Raw genomic sequence first — 22287 nt, 5'->3', positions numbered from 1 at the left:
ATTTAGCAGGATTTGGAAAGTTTGGGGTGCGTGGTGGTCTAGGACGAAATTATGGTGGGGGCGGAAGCGGTGGAAGAATCAGTATCAACTGCACAAATGATGCATTTCTAGGATCGTTTTATGGCTATGGTGGAAAAACAGGTTTGTTAAAGTTTTATTGTCACAATTGTTATTTAACTGTTAGGGCAAAACCAACACGGTTAATAAAAACGTCATTCAGCAAACTAAATCAGCCTATAATTTCCACACAAGTCATGGTTGGCAACATGTTAATTATTCATGCTGCTTGTGGTATTCTCAAAAAAGATTTGCGTCACGTTGTTCAGTATTTCCATTGAGACTATCTGCTGTGCACGACATGTTTTAATTTCTTTACCAAAGACTCGATTATCTACATCCGATATCTTAGTAAAATGTTTATAATATAATCAAAATTGACACAATATCACGCTATTTCCGCATATTGACAGGCGAGTTGAAGGAAGTTCAATTTGCAATGAATATTTAAATAGTTTGCATTTGGTAAATTGACAACAAATAATGAATTTTTTACAATATTTTTTGAATTGTTTACACATTATAGGAATAAAATTCTTATATACTTGGACTTTGTAAATGTCTAGGTTTCAATCACCAGTTTTCGTATTAAAATATATGTGTTAAGTGACATTCACAAAATCCTTTATAAAGCGGAATCACGGGTTTTTAAGCATTGTCATCCCCTTGGCTTGTTTACGTTCAACGACACTCATTTCACCACTTAGACTTAGAAAACCTTCACTCAAAACAACTTTGCATCGAAATCATGGAATGTGTGATTTTTTGCACGATATTTAAGAAAGAAATTCTAATCCTACCAAAAGATTAATTAATTTAATTTCATATTCAATTATTGTCTGATCTGAAAAGACCTTTATTGGCTTTAGTCCTGAACGCACATGCATTTCGACAAACATTTATATTATGTTAGACATTATTAGTGAACGTTCGGTAGAGAAATTTAAGCAAATTAAGCTAAAGAGAGAATTTTAGTTTTTGAGCGAAACTATAGCTACTTTTCAAACTATACCCTAAGGGTAGAGTAGATTAACTCTTTTAGCAATGGATAGAGATTAGAGTGTTCCAAAAAAACTCAAAACCATCGAAATAAGCCATAGCAATGCTATTAGCTAAAGTTTGAATGCCTAAGCCACCTGTTAGGACCCACAAGTGTATAGCTAAATGTTTGACAAAAGCATTTTTATGCATGATGATAGTAAAATTTGTTTGTATCCACAATTGATTTTTATTAACAATATTCACACTTTACAAATAATATTTAAATTTACAACTCAAGCACCATGATCTTCGACATGTCCTTCCTCAAACAAATTTTAATCTTTTGTAGGCCTATTTAGTAGCATTTTACAAGTTGCGTTAACCTCACGAGCAGAAATTCGTGAACAAGTCATTCAAATTTTAACAATAGATGATTTCAATAGTTTCGAGTTTTGAGATGTGCTACCTCTAGGAATTTCAGTTATTTCAAATGCTTCATAATAAAAACCTATTAACGTCAAAACAGTTTAATGTTTCCTGGTCAGGTTTGAACATGTTTGAAGATCTATTGTGTTTGTCGCAGCTGGAGTGCGAATTGCTTCGTCACTGCAGTCACAAGGTTATACATATTGCAATGATATCTGGTAAAAATGTGGAATATTATATTTTGAGATAAAAATCATGCTGTTCTGTAGACCATCCACTTCCTATAGATTCAGAATTTTCTGCTTACTAATGATCCCCCTATCATTGGGTCACAATGGTCCATGCATGTCACAATGAGAAAACATGCGCCTTTGCATTTGCTGACACGAATATGTTTCCTCAAGAGGTTTTGACAACATTCCAAAAATTATTATTTCCAGTTGAAAACCGGGAACCCTTGCCAATTTTGTAGTGGTTATTCTATAATTATTTTCAAAGAGATTCGCTTGAGACTGATATTTATTGTCGATTCTTTACTGAAATTTAAACCAATTCAGCAAAGCTTTTCGTTAAATGATTGCTCTATTATTGTAAAAAGGCACACGTACTCGTTTTTGATTTGCGCTCGAATCTGCAGTGCGGCTAGACTAAGTGGCGTCGTGGGATGAAAACACACAAGTTATTCGGCGTATTTCGGCCATTAGAAGAAACTGTTTTGAATAAAATGCCAAAATGTGCCAAAAACGGCATCCAACCCTGCTATCATCAGCGTGACTTGCGTCAAAATATATATGCATATTTATATTATCTTAGCTTAATTCATGAAAGATGCCGCGATATATTGCATTGCAAAAAAAATAATGGATATAAATATAAAGATGGCATTGAACTGCCATAGGAGAAAAACATTCTTCGTAACCCTGGGGGTAAAACTAGCTAATGCGATTTTTGGATAAGTAGGGCGCGCAGTTGACAATCAAATGCCTGCAGATATTAATCATTGCATCTCGGTTGATATGCCTATTTGGCTAGTGTTTGGTGTCCATCACGTGAATGGGTTTGCGGAAAACATTGCGCAACTAGCGGGTAACGATAATAAAACGATAATAAAAGTACGGATTTGTAATGAGTTTGTACTAGAGTTACTAGAGTTTATGCCCAGAAAGATCCGAATTCAAATCAACGGTCCGGCCTGCATTATTTTTAGCAAAACCAATGCGCATATATCCGACTGGACTAAAAATGAGGCATAGCCATCGGCCCATCGCAACCTTCAGAAAAAAATATTCTATGATAATATTCTCAATATTTTGCATGGTGAATTAATAATGAAATAGCCAATTCTAAAAATCATTCACGTAATGTTTTCTACAAATTTATCATTCAATTTAATTTTAGCTTATTTGAAGTAGCTACCGCACACTAGGTTAAAGGGTTAAGGTTAAAACTTCGAAATGACGAAATCTCTCTTTGGTTGTTCCAAATAAGGTGTTTTATCGTTAAACAGTTAAACTATGCTCGAGTTTTGTTTTCATTTATGATCAGCCTTCTGAAAACAAAATTGTTGAGCTTTTGTCTGATATGATTTTTGTCAAGCTAGTCCAAATATTTTCATATCAGTAATAAGTTTTTCGAATTTATACAAATCGAGTGCAATACAATAGTTGTCAAATGTCTGATTTTCAACATGATTTTAAATCAAGAAAATGAAACCTGTTTTTATTTATCACTTGACGACCGGCGTTAAAAATTAGCAATTATTAAATGAAGTTGAACATGATATGACGAATTATCAAGCCGAAGTTTGTGGTTAGGTGGGTAAATTAGGCAGGCACGTTTTTTTAACAACATGATGGTCAATGTCATTTCTGGATATGAAGAAAACACTTTATTAAAATCAATTATAAAACATAAAAAAATTAAAGCAATAAAACATTAAAAGGCGTTTACAATGACTTCAATATGTGCAATGCTGGCAATCTCAAAAGAAGATCCAACAGTTCAAACAACTTGTTTGGCTTCCAAATTTATTTTTCTACGTGACTACGTCTATACCTCACCCTTTGCATTGTAGAAGAAGACATGGCGTCGCTTGGCATACAAACTGGTTCATACTCACTCTCTGCATCAAGTACAAAATCTATTAGATACGGGGGCTACTATAGGTACTATTATTACAGTGCAAGTAATGCTCGTCTGTATGGCTCAAGTTCTTGGATGCCATACAGGTCACGAATTGGGGAATATCTTGAGGTAAGACTGAAGCCTGTGTAGGTTTTGCATATGACGTCAACAGTCTCTAAATCTTTTTATTTGCCTGCCAGCAAATATCGTCTCTGTGATTCTCGCACATGAATAATCTGGATGGTTACAATGTAAAGGGGGCTGATGGTTACTATGTAAAGGGGGGCTGGATGGTTACAATGTAAAGGGGGGCTGGATGGTTACAATGTAAGGGGGGCTGGATGCTTACAATGTAAAGGGGGGCTGGATGCTTACAATGTATAAAGGGGGGCTGATGGTTACAATGTAAAGGGGGGCTGATGGTTACAATGTAAAGGGGGGCTTGATGGTTACAATGTAAAGGGGGGCTGGATGGTTACAATGTAAAGGGGGGCTGGATGGTTACAATGTAAAGGGGGGCTGATGGTTATAATGTAAAGGGGGGCTGATGGTTACAATGTAAAGGGGGGCTGAATGGTTATAATGTATAGGTGGAAACCTAAATATATCAATCCGTCTTCCTGACTGTGAATCGTTAACATAATCATAGCACGTATTCAAAATGACACATTCTCTTGATTTTTTTAAGATAAATTCAGGCGGGAAAGTAATCACGGGTATTGCGACTCAGGGCACTGGAAGAGGAAACGAATATAATTTTGTTCGCAGCTACAGTCTGAGGTACTATGATGGACAAAAATGGATATTATACAAGGTATGTGTTTAAAAACGTCGAAAGGACACACTGGCACTTTCTTTTGAGGCAACAATATGTGGAATCCTGATTTGCGCAATGTCCACTGTGTTCAGACTAACTATTCAGCTTGCCTGGTTGATTACTCAGAGCGGCACCATAACACTATGCGTATTCAGGCCCGGGTTAACGTACCGAAAGCCATGCAGTATTTAATACTTCCGTGGTGTACCTGCAAGCTAATTTAATTATTAAAGTCACCATGCAAACATACAAGAATATTACCATTAATTCGCCAGAGGCATAGCTCACATACAGTCAGTATAATCATGCCCAGTTTTTCACTGACATACTTTTCAATTTACAAGAACACAGCCATTTTATAAGTCCACAACGTGTGTGCAAGCTAGGACACGCTATTTAATGCCTGATTTACTTAATCGTATTTCCAAGTGATTTTTTGTAGAAACACAACCCATCGTCACCGAAAGCTAACCAAAGCTCTTCAATGTGGGAAAAACTGTAAAATTAAATCTTTCATTTAGGAATTTGGCGAAAAGAAGATATTTCCTGGGAACACAGATGTCTCAACTGTTGTGAAGAATTTTCTCTCAGTCCCGACAACTATGCAACGATTAAGAATATATCCTGAATCATGGACAAGTGAAATTGCTTTGAGAATTGAACTCTATTCAAATCGTATGTTATATATTTTACTCCACTTTTAGTAATTTTGAATATAGGTTTAGATGGAGATTATTTGAGGCACTGGAAGTGGTTTAGGGTGTTGGGGGCAGAATTCTTTCTATAGCAACCACACGTCTATAAGAGGAGACATAACTTTCAAGTAGATGCTTGCACATCCCACAGAATAACGCATCTTCAATAATGTTATGGGTTATTTTAATGCGAAGAGCATCGTCATAATGTATAGGAATTAATCTCAAGCTAAAATTTAAAATCAAATAGTGAATTATACGTTTTGTTCGACTTTAGTGATCATAATTCCTCATTTCTTGTTAGTTCATCACTAACATTGGTTCATTCTAATGTGTTATTTTGTTTCAGCATCTGCTTCAGCGCAATCTTGCAATCAGTATACGCCAACTAACACTGGTAAGAATATGAATCAATGTTTAGGCACTTGTATAGTAGCGATTTTTATTGAAAGAAAGACTTCAAATGTTTTGGTCATAAGTGGCGCATAAAATCTAATTATGCTTCTCTTTTTGTAGTAAGTCGTGGCGAACCAGGGGCTGCTGGGACAGTATTTCGCTCCCGATTCATCAATGGACGAATTGTTAAAACACTTTTTGTTCATAATGATTACAATAATCTACGGGTAAGCATTCGAAACGTAAATCATATTCATATCGTATTAACTTTTTCTCCACTGAAATAATGCTCTGATTAAGCTCATATAGTTTTCTTAAACGCTATTAATTAAATAATATATTTTTAGATTAATGATTGGACTAGTTATGGAAAGTTAATGGAAACAGGTAGCTGTTTTATGCATAAATGTGGACAAATATTGGATGATTAAAATTAAGATTACTGAAATGAAATAACGAAATTATGTTCTGTATATTTGTGATGATTATATAACCGTGCAACGTCGTGTTAGTTTATATAACCTGCACTGTTACTTTCACGCGAAAATCCCCAGAAAAATTAAAGTTAAACGACTTCAAAGAGAATATAAGAAACATTAATCGATGACAAGTCTGAAGCATAATTATTCCTAGTTTAACAGCCTCTTCACAAAGACCGATGACGTATACTTACGCATAGCTGTGAACAACAAAAATCATAAAAAAACTTTGTAGTAAAAATGAGTATTGCTATTAAAAAACATTTACGTTTTTATTAAGGTGCGATAACATGGCTTATCTTGGAACAAGACGGAGTACAACTGGATAGTATTGATCTTCGTGGGAATGCTCGTGTTCTGATTACTAGTGCCAAGTCAAAACATGTCAGCGTAAATAAAATCTTCAGTGATAATAGTGGTCAATTATTCCTTGCTCCGTTGCAGTCTATTGCTAATGTTACACTCCTTTCACCGTGTCTGGTCGCTTTTAATACTAGTGCTCTGTCGTTTGGTAACAAAGCATACGGCTTGGTCGAGATTCAGAGAACTTTGCATGTATATGGAAATCTGGACTTACGTTTTGTTCCCGCGGTTGTAATTGGACGATATGGTGGCTCTTTCACCATGCAACCTGGCTCGTCGCCCAACAAATTTCATGTAAAAAATTTTGTCATTAGTGACGGCTCTGGTTATCAGGTGAACTTCCTTCAGAATCAGGAGAAGAAAGTTTTGAATGTTGCAGGAGGACGATTCACAATCGGCACTAGATCTTCATTTCGGTCCCTTTCACAGTTAACGTTGTCTGCAGACCACGTTACGATCAACGGCGTGTTAACATGTCCCATTTTAACCACTGCAGTTTGGGATTCATTATCGATTGGATCAGGTGGATCCCTCCTGTACACTAACATTCAAAGCAACACATTTATTGTTAGTAATGTTATCATAGATGGGAGTCTCAGTTTGTCCAATGGAAACATATCCATGAGCGTGAATACTTTCAGCGTATCTGGTAACTTTCAATTGCAAGGCTTAACGAACTTCAACGGTCGCAGTCAAGCACGGGCTGATGCTATTATTGTAAAAAGTGGTGGTCAGTTAACCCTGAACTCGCGCAAGGGTGATGGTGTATCAGTAATCCGTGCGTCGAATTTAGAAGTCAATGGAACACTTGTAGGAGGACGGGTAAACCCAGCTGAGGGATGGAACACTCTCAGTGTCGGACGACAGGCACATTTACAGATTGAGCTTTCTGACGAACTTCGTGTTGATGAAATAATGGTTGCTGGAAATTTCGAAGTTTCAAGAAACGCCTTGATTCGTGGCTACACCAATGAAAGGACTAAAAAACTTGTTGTAACTTTAGATGGTTCATTGATTTTGAATTCTGAGAAAAATGGAACCTCAAATCTTAGAATCTCAGAAGTGGAGATCAATGGACGGTTTACGGCAGGCAAAGCATCAACTGCTGAAGGATGGAACAGTCTCAACGTCCAGGCACAAGGCAGAATGACCATATTCTTAGTGAGCGATTTTTTACTTGATAATTTGACAGTTTCCGGGAGCCTAGAAGTTGTAAACAACGCAACAATCCGTGGTTACAAAAATCCTAGAATTGGTAAACTTTTGATCAATGCTGGCGGATCGCTGACTTTAGATTCACAAAAAAATGGAACCTCAAATCTTAGAATCTCAGAAGTGGAGATCAATGGACTGTTTACGGCAGGCAAAACATCAACTGCTGAAGGATGGAACAGTCTCAACGTCAAGTCACAAGGCAGAATGACTATATTCTTAGTGAACGATTTTTTACTTGATAATTTAACAGTTTCCGGGAGCCTAGAAATTGTAAACAACGCAACAATCCGTGGTTACAAAAATCCTAGAATTGGTAAACTTTTGATCAATGCTGGCGGATCGCTGATTTTGAATTCTCAAAAAATTGGAAACTCGAATCTTAGAATCTCAGAAGTGGAGATCAATGGACTGTTTACGGCAGGCAAAACATCAACTGCTGAAGGATGGAACAGTCTCAACATCCAGGCACAAGGCAGAATGACCATATTCTTAGTGAGCGATTTTTTACTTGATGATTTGACAGTTTCCGGGAGCCTAGAAGTTGTAAACAATGCAACAATCCGTGGTTACAAAAATCCTAGAATTGGTAAACTTTTGATCAATGCTGGCGGATCGCTGATTTTGAATTCTCAAAAAATTGGAAACTCGAATCTTAGAATCTCAGAAGTGGAGATCAATGGACTGTTTACGGCAGGCAAAACATCAACTGCTGAAGGATGGAACAGTCTCAACATCCAGGCACAAGGCAGAATGACCATATTCTTAGTGAGCGATTTTTTACTTGATGATTTGACAGTTTCCGGGAGCCTAGAAGTTGTAAACAATGCAACAATCCGTGGTTACAAAAATCCTAGAATTGGTAAACTTTTGATCAATGCTGGCGGATCGCTGACTTTGGATTCACAAAAAACTGGCAACTCTCAACTCAGAATCTCAGAAGTGGAAATCAAAGGACGATTTACGGCAGGCAAAACATCAACTGCTGAAGGATGGAACAGTCTCAACGTCCAGGCACAAGGCAGAATGACTATATTTCTTCTTGGGGATTTTCTGCTTGATAACATGACAATTTCAGGAAACTTGGAAATCGTAAATAATGTTACAATCCGTGGTTACAGGAAACCTAGAACAGGCAAAGTTGTGATCAACGCGGGGGGATCGTTGACCTTAAATTCTCAAAAGAATGGAACCTCGTTTCTCAGAATGTCAATTGTAGAAGTTAACGGGATATTTCAAATTGGCAGGGCATCAACGGTTGAAGGATGGGATCGACTGATTGTCAAGCGACATGGGACTATGAAAATTAATTTCATCAACGATTTTCAAGTTGACAGGCTGGAAGTATCGGGAAACTTAGAGGTTGAAAGCTCAGTGATAATTCGTGGCTTTAGTGAAATTCGTACACGAGATTTAATAATTAGTGACAGTGGATCTATTACCCTAGACTCTCTGAAAACGTTAAGTTTCTCAACAGTCCGCGTATATAACGTCAGCATTAACGGTCGGTTCGAAGCAGGACTGGTTTCACCAGCAGAAGGTTGGAGTTTTTTCAGTATTGGTTCCAATGGAAGAATGAATGTTGGATTCTATCACGCATTGCACGTGGATAAAGTGACAATCTCTGGATATTTGTATGTCGCAAATGAAGTAAAAATTCTTGGATACAGTCGAACCAAGACATCGGAATTTACACTTGAGAAAGGAAGTTATGTGAAATTGATGAAGGATAGTTATGATTTGAATTGTGGTAAGAATAAAACACATTCCGAATTTCAGGTCACTCGTCTCGCAATAAAAGGTATTTTTGAAGCTGGATCTTTGTCTATCCATGATGGAATTGATGATTTTAGTATCTCTCAGACCGGCACATTTCTTTTCTATGCTGTTGGTGAGTTCTGGTTTACCCAATTCAGTGTAGATGGGAAAATGACGTCATATCGTGACGTGATAGTTGAAGGTCGACATAACCTGCCTATACCACATGTGCACTTTGGACCAAATTCAAACGTTGAACTAAAAAGATGTTACAACAGTTCTCGGATTATCGCTGATCGTGTTACCGTTGAAGGGAAGGTTAAAACAGATCTACTCACGATTGGTCAAAACTGGAAGGAACTCACCGTCACAGGGACATTTGAATTTCTCCCAGCAGATACATTTAATATCACCAAAACTGTGATTAGCGGAACTTGGAGGAGCACTAAGCCGTTTCGCGATCCTATGTCATTGTTAGGTAACACATTGATTGTGAATGCAAATGGTTTGCTGAGTTTAAACTACAAAGAGAAGCTAGAAGACCCAGCATCAGGTAGTAAACCGTCCACAATTCGAATGGAGAAGTCCATTTCTATACATGGACGCTTCGAAGCAGGCTCTGTCAATATGTTTTCAGAGGATCTTACAATACCAAAGAATGGCTTGACTACCGTGGACTGGGGAGGATACGCAAGTGGCCAAGGGCCTGGTGCTGGCTCGGCAGCAACGTCTGGTTCATCAGGAGCAAGTTATGGAGGAAGAGGAGGAAAGGGTCGTGGAATATCCTGTCATAGGTTGCCTTATGGGTCTATCTACACCAGAGGAAGCTGGGGTAGTGGTGGTGGTCATACAGGAAACCTGGGGGGTAGGGGTGGTGGAAAAATATACATCCAAGTTCAGCAAGCAGTACAAATGGATGGAATCTTACAAGCCTCAGGAGAAAGTGGCAAGGTAGGCTACATCGTTATCCTATTTCTAAAAAGAAAAGTCATTTGTTATTCCAAGAACTTGCCTTTTTTCAAATGTTTTATTACTGAACTCTAACAAAACACCGACATTCTGACCTGAATATCGATTTACTTCACAAAAGTATCACTACGAAAACGGGTCTTTTGTTAAATTTGTCTGGTCGTTAAATTTAATCGTATTAGGTAAATATTGATTCGCATGTTATCAAGTAATCATTCAAACATACACTTCTTTCACAGGGAGGAAATGCAGGAGGTGGTAGTGGTGGATCGATATGGATAGACTGCACACATTTTAACGGCAATGGTCATATTTACGCTAATGGCGGGAACGGATATTCTGACGGGGGAGGTGGTGCTGGTGGCCGCATTGTTGTAAATTACCAGGATGGTGTATACCATAGCGATCATACGTCAGCCTATGGAGGCACTGCAAGTGGTACTAATGCAGAACATGGAGGACCTGGAGTCGTCTACTTGTTTGGACAAAGGCCATTAAATAAAAATTTACGGATTGACAACAGAGGAAGATCAGCTGTGGTAAGATGTTGTTTAATAATTTTTACTTCAGATATTTAATCAGAAATTAATGTCGTCGCAATTTGCGAAGTTTTTTGTTGGGGTCTGGAAGATTGTCGTTGGCGTTTACTGAATGATCTAAGGAATTGGAAATGTTACGAGCTAATTATTGAAGAAGTCGGGGTTGTATTTTGACACAAATCAATGTGCAATAGGAAAGGATTTTGATATTTTATTCAGAGATTTATTTCCTATCTGACTTGAACACACGTTTGCTTCCAGGTCCACCAAGGTCCAGATTTTCAAACGTTCAAATCTTCAGGTAATTTGCATTCAAATCTAAAATTTTCTGACATTAAATTGGCGAACATGAACCTTTATCAGCTGATGTGATATAAATAAGTTTCACTGTTTCAGTGTGAGCATTTTAATGGTGTCTATTGTATAGTAGAATGATCAGTGGAAAACATTCAATGTTTAATACTCTCCGGTTGTATTTTGCGATGATGATTTATGTAATTTTATCTTTTAGGAGCCGTTGCATATCTCCTTCCTAAAACAGACAACTTCATTTTTGACTTCACATTTGTTGAAATCTACGGCACGTCACATCTTTATATTGACGGTAAAGGAACAGAGCTGTCCACTGATCTTATTCAAGGTGATGACACTGGATATATTCACGTCGCTCCTGGCAACGCTTTACGACTTACTGCTACCTCAAATTATCGCCGTACAAATATTACGTGGGCTCCTCTTATATACAAGAATGCATCTTTCATACTTCCAAATGCTACAGTTGAATTCCGAAAAGCAAAGAGTCTCTCGTATCCATCACTACAAAGACCGTCATATGTTGATATTTGGGGACAGGTTGTCGGTAACTTAGGACATCTAATCGTCGGTTTCGGTGCCACATTGACCTTCAAAGAAATTGCTCCAAGGTCACTGACATTTGTTGGTATTACAATACAGAAAAAAGGAAGACTCGTCTTTGAGAGTGAGTATGGTAACGTTACAGATCGCTGGACTATTAATCTTCTCGCTGGCAGAGGTCCAATAAGGAGAGATGGGAAACTAACCGTACAAGGTGGCGGTATCCTGGAAGCTAGACGGTTACGAATACGTGCTGAATTTCTTGATGTACAATACGCTGGAGTTATTAACTTGGATGGACAAGGTTATAATGCAGGTATGAAAGGTTATAATGCAGGTATGAAAGGTTATAATGCAGGTATGAAAGGTTATAATGCAGGTATGAAAGGTTATAATGCAGGTATGAAAGGTTATAATGCACGTATGAGACCTTATAGATGGTATGCTTTATGCTAGCAGTATTTTTGCAGCATGTTTTGTATTTTAGGTCAAGGTATTGGTGCTGGAGATGTCACTGGATCAGGAGCTGGTTATGGCAGCATCGGCGGTTGGGCAACAAACGGAGCAAACCCTGGACGTCCATATGGATCAATAGTTCACCCAAATGACTTCGGCAGTGGAGGTGGGGGAAGCCGAGGTGGCAGTGGTGGTGGAGTGTTGGAAGTAGACATTAAAAAATCACTCGTTGTTGATGGTATGTCTTACAATATATTTTCTACGCAACTTACCTCTTATGTAACCTTATGAAAGCTTTTATATTGTCTTTTATATTGTCGACAAAATTTTCTGATATTTAGGAAAAATCAGTGCAAACGGAATCACGTCGTCATCTTCAAACAGTGGTGGAGGTAGTGGCGGAAGTATATTGATTACCACAAACGCATTTGAAGGTTCTGGCCAGATAACTGTGAATGGTGGTAATGGTGCAAATGGCGGCGGATCTGGTGGTAGGCTGGCTGTACACTGGTATGACAGGGAATGGTTTTTTGGTAATCTTCAAGCATTTGGTGGTTCTTCAGCTAGGAGAGCTGGAGCTGGAACGGTCTATTTGCAGGTATGGGGTTTTTTAAACTGATTTGTATCAGGCACGTAAATACTTGTTTTTAGACTTTAGATGCATGGTCTATATTTTGATAAAAGTGTGCGAATCTCTTGGTTTGACGTAGTTTGTGAAAAAATTCTCAGGATAAACAACTTGGAGTATTGAATAGAACTCTCATAATCGACAATAACAATCAACCAGTGTCTACATCTGAAGTTGATTACTCAAACTGGCGAGTTGATAGTGGACGAACGTGGCTTAATTCAAATGAAATGGAATTTGAAGAAGTTCATATTTTGCGTAAGGGCGAGCTAGCAATTCATCCTGATGTCAAACTGTAAGTTTTTTGTATGTATTTTTTTGTATATACGACATATTCAATATACTCTGGTCAATCATGTTTGTAATCTTTATAGACCTCTCAGAGTAAATAAGTTTGTTGGAGACATTACGGGTGTATTACACGTGGGGCCAAATCAAACTGCGATTGGCCAGTTTGCAGATGACGGAGAGTTTGAGATAAATACTTACGTTTATCAGGATGGTCTACTACATCTTCCCAAATCATTTATCTGCCGTAATATTCGCATGGTAAACAGGTGGGTGAGAGATCCGATTTATTGCAGGTGTTTGTCTAACGCATTACCCAAACACCTCGTAGGTAGGTCGGGTATCTTCGGGGAAATCATATTTATCGAGATTTTATTTTTGTAGTTCAAGATTGATCAGATTTAACATAAGTCATTTGAATGTTTGTGTTTTGCCAGTAAGAGCATGCGTTTAGAAAAAAGAATACAAATTATTTCTATGACCAGTTACAACAAGCATTAAGGGTCGAAAAATATACTGGTTTTGGATAAATCCTTGCCTTTTGTTCTAGGGGCAAGATGAACATGCGTCACGTAACTTTAGGACAAAACTGTCATCTGTTGCTCTCAGTCACTGGCACTACAACTCTGGCAAACCAAAAATCCAAATTCCAGTTTCAAAGTTTGACAATCGCTGATGGAGGTCAGATGACGTCAACTAATGACGTTAAAGATACACGCCTTACTCTGGTGATGAACGAGGGGAATATTCAAGGGGGTGGCTGGCTACATATGACTAATATGGCTATCATGGCAGGGAATTTTACAGTGGATGATCTTGGTATTGTGCAGGGAGATTTGTATCATAAAAGGTGCGCAAAGATTATTGTTGAAAACGATAAAAGATTATTATTATTTCACGAAAAGTTGAAGAGTCTGTCCATACTGAACGTAAGGAGTTTACCAAAGCCTAGTCTGCATGGGCTCTCTAATTAAAATGCTGTATTTTAGATGTAACATGTAGTCAGGAACAATTATCATTTTAATAGTTTTACTTACATGGCTTGAAATGTATTATGTACTAACGAAGTCGTTCATAAACGTTTTAGTTGTTCGAATGGAAATGGCCTATCAAGTTCATTCGGTTCATCTGGTGCTGGTCATGGCGGTACAGGAGGACTGGGTTCCAATCAAAATCGTGTTGGTACACCATTTGGAAATCTGTATGAGCCCGCAGACTTTGGTTGTAAAGGAGGCGGGGCAAGCGGAGCAGGTTTGGGCGGTGGAATTATAAAGATGAACATTCAAAACAAACTAAAGGTAGACGGAACCGTTACATGCAGTGGAGCGTCAGGGACATCTAGCGGATCAGGTGGTGGTAGCGGGGGAAGTTTATGGATAGAGACGAATATTGTGCAAGGTTGGCAACTGGCTTATTCGATTTGTTGTTTAATTATAGCCACAGTTAGTAGATTAAATGGATACAAGATAACGGTGCTGCTTTTCTAGTTTCACACCAAGTTTCACAATTCTAATTTTTTTACTCCAGGTTATGGTAAGATGCAAGTGAATGGTGGTAATGGTCACCATGATGGAGGTGGTGGGGCCGGGGGAAGACTAGCCGTGTACTTTAAAAGTAACCGTACTTACAGCGGAACATTTGAGGCATATGGCGGGAACAGCGGTAAAAATGGTGGTAGTGCAGGTGGTGCTGGAACTATATTTGCTTATCATCGAGTTTATCGTCATCGTACTTTGATTATTAGTAACAAATTACGTTCACCAGTTAAACCACGTGATGAACCCATATCCAGTTACACTGATTTGTCTCTTATTCCCGGAGTATCTTGGCTGCTCACAGAAGGAAAATTTCACGAGTTTGCGAAAGATTTGAATTATCATTTTGAAGAACTTCAAATATACGGTGGCACACATTTAGCTATCCACGAAACCTCTGGTGTTAAGCCGAGTTTACATTTTCGACACATGATTGGTGACAGATCGGGTACAATTCATCTTGGCAAAGATCAACTGATGGATCTAAACAGAACGGAAATCGATTTACCATTTAATGTCCATGTGTACAGCGGAGGCTATCTAGGGTTAGCTCCGTACACTGAGGTGCATGGAGTGAACATGCATATAAATGGTGTTATAGAAAATATTGATGACCTGACATTGCATCACAGCGGAGTGTTGTATCTGAATGAGGGAGCAAGAACTGGAAATACTCATAAGAAGGATAAGTTTAGGTGAAGTATTTTTATGATATTATAACTGAAACATTGCTTAATTTATCTGACCAATTTTTTGTCCTTCCCAATCTAGGTTCAGAAATATTCGTGTTCAAGCAGAAGGTGTGATTCATATGCACTCCTCTCCGGTATCTCATGGCGGTATGGCTCTCAGTGTTACGACATTAACTGTTGAAGGTGGCGGAAAAATGTTGGGAACTGACTTGCGTATTGAAGCTACTGATTTGACCATTGAAGCTGGCGGGAAATTATCTTTGAGTGGAGAAGGCTATAAACTAACTGACGGTTCAGGACATGGGGTCAATGGCGTCATAAATTTCGGTCGGGGACTCGGTTCTGGCAGTGGATCATCTGGTGGAGGTCACGGAGGTACAGGAGGTGAAGGCTCAGCTACGAATTATGTTGGATTGCCTTATGGGAATTTATATGAGCCAACAGATTTCGGCTGCAGCGGTGGTGGTGTGGCGGGACAGGAAGGTAATACTTTTTAGGCTGGAATATAGTGATAAAATCAATTAAAATAAAATATATTGCTTTTATTTTCTGAAAACAGGACCTTAAGGGAATATTCACAAACGCTAACGTTAAGAGTTTAGTGTATGAAAAACCTATATAAGTAGTTATTAAAATCAACACTGAGGCTTATAGCGTGTTAGAAGTCTGAATAAATTGAACCAATTTTTTTCTTAGGCCGCGGCGGAGGTCGTCTCTTTCTGAACATATCAAGGTTGCTTGAAATTGACGGTGAGCTGAGCGCTAATGGACAGGATGGCACATCGCATAATGGTGGTGGTAGTGGGGGAAGTATGTGGATATACACCGATATTATAAAAGGATATGGCTTAATGCAAGTGAATGGTGGAAAAGGATCAGGATACGGTGGAGGAGGTTCTGGTGGTCGGATTGCAGTATACTTTCAAATCAATGAAACTTTCACACATTTTGCTTACCAGGCATTTGGTGGGACAGGTAGAGAAGCTGGAGGAGCTGGAACTATATTCCTCTACCATTTATACCATGAACATCGTACACTCTTGATTGATAATAACGGGCAATCAGCGAAGAACAAACACATGACGTATACCCAACTTGATCGCGAGGGTGCCAAGACCTGGATAATGCCTGAATCAGGAATTCATAAATTTGCTGATACAGAAAATAATTTCCATTTCGAAGAATTACAAATTTACGGTAAAGCACATTTTGCGTTTTGGCCATCTAACAGAAGCAACATTTCCATATACTTTCGAGACATGATTGGTGATCGCTCGGGAATGGTTCATGTTGGGCCAGGACAAGACCTGGATTTACAGAGAGAGGAAATTGATTTACCGTTTAGTGTTTATGTTTATCGAGACGGTCATCTTGGATTAGCTCCCAGGACTTACGTACACGGCGTTGAGATAATACTACGAGGAACATTGTCACACGTACGTAATATCACTCTACGTCATAACGCGGAACTCTGGCTTTTGCACGGAGGTAAAACAACAAACATGAGTATTCATCAATATCAGTTTGATTTTGTCCGTATTCAAGATACTGCCTTAGTCCATGCTGTTACTTCCCCAGTTAAAGACCCTGGAATTTCCTTCTTTACCGTGTCAATGTTGATTGAAGGTGGGGGTGAAATGCGTGGGACACGATTAACTTTCGTCGCTACGAATCTAACTATAGATGACGGAGGTGAGCTTGTGGCAGACTATCTGGGGTACAATACATCTCATGGCTTCAGCGGCAAAGGGTTGCACGGTGTAATAAACCCCGGAGCTGGACTAAGTTCGCCAAATGGGGGATCTGGGGCAGGACATGGCGGGCGGGGAGGACGTGGTAAAGTGACTAATGGAGCAGATATCACAGGTGCCCCGTACGATGACTTATATGAACCAGATATGTTTGGCAGTGCTGGAGGGCGAAGAGACAGCAGCCAGCGAGGTGGAAATGGAGGAGGCCTAATCTGGATGAATATCACAAACACAATCAATATCGATGGAGTTGTGACAGCAAATGGCGAAGCTGGTCCAGCAAGTGGCAGTGGTGGAGGCAGTGGAGGAAGTATTTGGATGTATTGTAAGAGAATCCTGGGATACGGAAAGATATCCGCTAATGGAGGAGATGGAAATATGACAGGTTCATCCCGAGCTGCAGGAGGAGGAGCTGGTGGTAGAATTGCGATATATTTTCAGGAAAATGAAACGTCGACGTATTTTGTGTACGAGGCGCGAGGCGGTGCAGCACGAGGCTGCCAAGTGGGGAGAGAAGATCTTTGTCAGGCTGAGGCCGGTGGTCCAGGAACGATATTTTTATATCATATGATTGAAGAACATCGCACGCTTCTTATTCATAATGGAGGACAGAAACCTTTAATTTCTGCCATTGCAGACTACAATGATCTACGGAAAGACGGCTGCAAAGCTTGGATTTTGCCTGAATCTGGCAAACATCATTTTGCGAAAAAGGGTCAAGATTATCACTTTGAGGAACTTCAAATATACGGAGGTGCTCATCTTGCAATTTCTACTGATCCAGTGGGTAAATCAGCATCATTATTTTTCAAGCATATGATTGGTGATCGCACTGGAGTCATCCATATTGGCTTAAACCAAGTAATGGACTTGCGCCGAGACGAGATCGATCTACCTTTCAGTGTACATGTTTATCTAGGAGGATTTCTTGGTCTTGCCTCGTATACCGAAGTCCATGGTGTAACAATATACTTGTCCGGTGTTCTTGCGCACGTGGAAAATATGACATTACATCATGAAGGCGCGTTCTGGATGTATCATGGTGGCCGGACAACAAATCAGAGCAACAGTACATACAAGTTTGACACGGTAAAAATACAAGATAAGGGGGTTATCCAGGGATTAACTTCCCCAGTTGACCATCCAGGAGTGACTTTTCGTGTCCGCGCACTCGATGTCGAGGGCGGTGGCTTATTTCATGCGACGCGTCCAACTATAATTGCTGAGAATATTACAATTGATGATGATGGTATTATGTCAGCTGATGGACTTGGTTATAACAGAACGCATGTCGATCCTCGAGGTCTCCATGGCATTGTAAATCCTGGACTTGGTTTCTTGTACTCAGGCGCGGGTCACGGAGGGACTGGTGGACAAGGTAGTGAATCTCAACGGGCAGGACTACCATACGATGATTTGTACGAAGCAGTAATGTTTGGAAGCAGCGGTGGCGGATCAAATTCAGGAAACGGCGGAGGAGTGACGTTCTTTAATGTCTCAAATGTATTTCATATTGATGGCGTCGTCAGTGCTAACGGCAATGATGCCGAAAAGGGCAGGAATGGAGGTGGAAGTGGTGGTAGTATTTATATACGTTGTTATCAAATTCAGGGGACTGGAACTCTCTCTGTGGTTGGAGGCCGTGGAGGCCAAGTTAGAGGCGGGGGAGGAGCTGGAGGTCGAATAAGTCTTTACTTCACGAAGAACTCAACCTTCACTGGTAAGACTTTAGTGAGAGGTGGGGCGAGCAATATAGAAGCTGGAGGATCCGGAACTGCATTTTACTATCATCTTGTACACACCCACCGCACTATATTGGTGGACAATGATGGACAACCACCACTTAATAAGGTGGTCGATAACTACGCTGACCTTTCTCTGCAAACTGGGAAAACCTGGATATTGAGTAATTCTGGTGAACATGAATTCGCTGATAACTCGCATCGATTTCATTTTGAAGAATTGCAAATCTACGGCCGGGCTCATCTTGGGATTACATTATCAAACATTACAAACCGTGTGACCTCACTCTATTTCAGCTTTATGATCGGTGATCGTACAGGAACTGTCCATGTGGGCAATCATCAGGTAGTTGATCTTCGTCGAAAATTCATCGATTTTCCAGCGCATGCGCATGTCTATCAAGGCGGATACCTAGGACTTGCTGACGTCACGGAAATTAATAAAGTTTCGTTATATTTGGCCGGAACTGTTGCCCATGTAAAGAACTTAACTCTTCTTAATGGAGGCATTTTACATCATCGTCCAACTGGGTTCACTCAAGATGCTGAAGAACGAACTCTAAAGTTTAACGAGACTGTCCGCGTCATGGCTGGCTCAAAGATCGTGACTTACAGCGGGAATGCAGATGAAAAAAATTTTACTTTGGAATGTAGGATTTTGTTGATTGAAGGTAATGTTCATATATTTTATGAAAATTCTCAAAAAAGGCTAATTCGTTTTTTTGCTAAAAGGTTACACATCTCTTAGGTGGTGCTCTACTGCAGAGTAAAAATATTCACGTGAAAGCCTCCAACATGGAGGTTGACGACGGAGGAATGATAAACCTAAACAATGGTGGATATTTACAAATGCAAGGACCTGGAACTGTAATTACAAAGAACTGGGGCGCAAGTGGTGCTGGACACGGTGGTACTGGGGGACAACCGAGGTGTTCTGGATACACAACATGTCGAATTCGAAAAGGTTTAACTTATGGTAACATGTTCGAACCTACAATGTTTGGCAGCGGCGGCGATGGTAGTCGTGGTGGAACTGGCGGTGGCAAGATTAAAATTGATATCAGTCAAACCTTAAAGGTAGGAGAGATTTTGACATTTCGGTGGTCGAGATAGCTATTTTATTCTTGCATATTCAGTAGAGCAAATTATACTTCGATATTAATTGAACTGGGATATTAATGAGAGCAATGGAATAAATTTACGATGTTATTATATCCCCACGAAATCGTTGGGTGAAAAACAGGAAGATTTAAAGTGATTTAAATTGAATCTAATTTTCAATGTTATTAAAGGTCGATGGATATATTGAAGCGAATAGTTTGAAAACAACCGCAGGGGGTGGTGGTAGCGGTGGAAGTATCTTTATTCGGACCAATACATTCACAGGCGGACATACGGGAATATTAAGTGTTACTGGAGGTTTATCTCAAACTGGCGGTGGTGGGGCTGGTGGACGTATAGCTGTATTTTACAACAATAGCCTGACCGAGCCTTTCTACGGCGGAGTTTTTCAAACATATGGGGGTGAATCTCCATCTGGGGGCGAGGCTGGAGCATCTGGAACGACATATCTTGAACACGTGTCAAACGCTTACAGAACTCTCAGAGTGGACAATAACAAACAGAAAGCAATCCGAAACATCATTAAAAACGAAGGCCGGAGACTACCCACATCCGGAGGTTCAAATTCACATCAGGTGTACACAGTACCTGGTGGGGTAACTGTATCAAGCTCTGCGACGTTTTACAGTCATTACTATTATCCATATAATATTGGTAGAATGTTTGACGGTGATCCTGGTACCAAGTTTATAACCACAAATTCAAGACCAAGACTCAGCATTGATCTCAAGAGAAACGTTTTTGTCAACCATGTTCGAATTTATCCTTCTTGTTCTCACCTATCGAAATTTAAGGTATTTTAAAGCTTAAAATACTTAATGTCTTTGATACCGTTAATTTTATTGACGAATTTATCTACTTGTCTCATGAGTCCTCTCGAGCAATCTGCGACAGTATGAATAACATTTGTTGACAACGTTCACATAACAATTGAGGTGATCAACACTTTGTTCTATAATTGAATATTATGAATATTATTCAAAGGATCGCTGGTCTTTTCCCAGTTGTGTTATTTTAGTCTTATACAAATTCGGTCCAATGCGCGAGCTTTTTCTTTAAAAAGTACTTTAATCGTTTAATTTTGTTTTGTTTTAGTTGAGTGGTGAGGATGAAGAAGGCAGAACTTTTGCAATCCATCGGGATTACGTTAACATGAACTATGGCTGCACACAAGGCTCTTATACTGATGTTAACTTCACGAGGAACACGACTAAAATATTTATAGATCTTGTGGCAGCGCAACATAGATACAGCAGTCTCGCAGAAATTGAAATATTTGAAAGAACTTCGTTACCCTGGAAACGGTAAGCTAAGACTCTGCCAACAGTAGCATTGATTATAAGAAAGTTACCTTTGATTTTTAAATTTACCATAAGTTACCTTTCTGCATTGTGCCAATGTTATCTTTTTGACGTGAAACAAAACTATTACAATCAGACACTGACGAAGACAAGTGTACTAGCAGACTGTGTGAACAAAATCCATTTGTAGTAAAAGCATATTTCACTTATGGTTGATCTCTTCTTTACATTTACAAAAGATGACCTACCGAATTTAGTAACCTTACCTTTTTAACCAACCAATTTATCATATATTTTGTTAGTTATGAGAACCTTGATGTGGACGGTGCAGTAACGTGGCTACTTCTAAACAACTCCAACTATCAGTTTGATGAAATTCATCTTTTTGGATCTGCTCAGGTTGCTTTCAAAAATCCTGAAAATTCACAAGCGCAAATATCCATAAGTAATAAGAGAATGTATGGTGATAAATCAGGCACCTGGCATGTTGGTTACAATCAAAGTTTTGCTGTCAGTGTCACTGATCCTGACACGCCATTAAGTCTACAGGTTTACGAACACGGTCAACTTTCTCTGCCCAGGAAAAGTTTCCTTAAAAGTGTTAGCGTGTTCCTCTCTGGCAAGGTAACTTGAAGAAATTGCACTCATTCAAAAATTTAGAAATGAAATTTTGACACCGTCACAGTGAAAATAGTTAGACAGAAAAACTCGAGAATATATAATCCAATTTCAACGTCTTTTCGAATGTGTTTTGATGTAGAAGATTTTGCTGCGATTTATTGATATTTTTTTCATCTCCATAGTTGACTGGTTTAAAGGAAGTCTATGTACTTCATGGAGGTCATCTCGAGTGTTCATCGGCAAGCTGCATCGGTTCTCAATGCAAGCCATCGCAGTACAGTTTGGAGACATTACATGTGCAAGATGAAGGTTTTGTCAAACTTGGTGACTCAGAACACTTGCCAGAACTACAGCTAAATCTCATCAACTTTACGGTAAATAAAGAGAATTTTTGATCAGATACTGCATGAATATTTCAGTCATTTGTGTTGGCAGGGTTTTCACCTAATATTTGTGTTGTGATAAAATAACTTTCTGTCG

The 22287-nt window shown here is 39.3% G+C and overlaps 1 protein-coding gene across 1 annotated transcript in view; it reads left to right on the top strand.

Moving 5' to 3' along the window:
• The first annotated feature begins 20440 nt into the window (after positions 1-20440).
• LOC114521506 overlaps positions 20441-22287 on the top strand; it is a 29955-nt gene continuing 28108 nt past the window's right edge. Inside the window, exons 1-4 of the mRNA XM_028541974.1 lie at positions 20441-20679; positions 20981-21189; positions 21489-21810; positions 21990-22181. Of these exons, the coding sequence (XP_028397775.1) occupies positions 20545-20679; positions 20981-21189; positions 21489-21810; positions 21990-22181 (858 nt within the window). The 5' untranslated portion in view covers positions 20441-20544. The remainder of the gene's footprint in view (positions 20680-20980; positions 21190-21488; positions 21811-21989; positions 22182-22287) is intronic.

This window comes from Dendronephthya gigantea, unplaced genomic scaffold, assembly GCF_004324835.1.
Source record: "Dendronephthya gigantea isolate DGI-Jeju-01 unplaced genomic scaffold, DenGig_1.0 000020F, whole genome shotgun sequence".
In the NCBI taxonomy this organism is placed as follows: domain Eukaryota; kingdom Metazoa; phylum Cnidaria; class Anthozoa; order Malacalcyonacea; family Nephtheidae; genus Dendronephthya; species Dendronephthya gigantea.
Note: the sequence above shows the minus strand (reverse complement) of the source record. Positions and strands in the feature narration are given on the sequence as shown.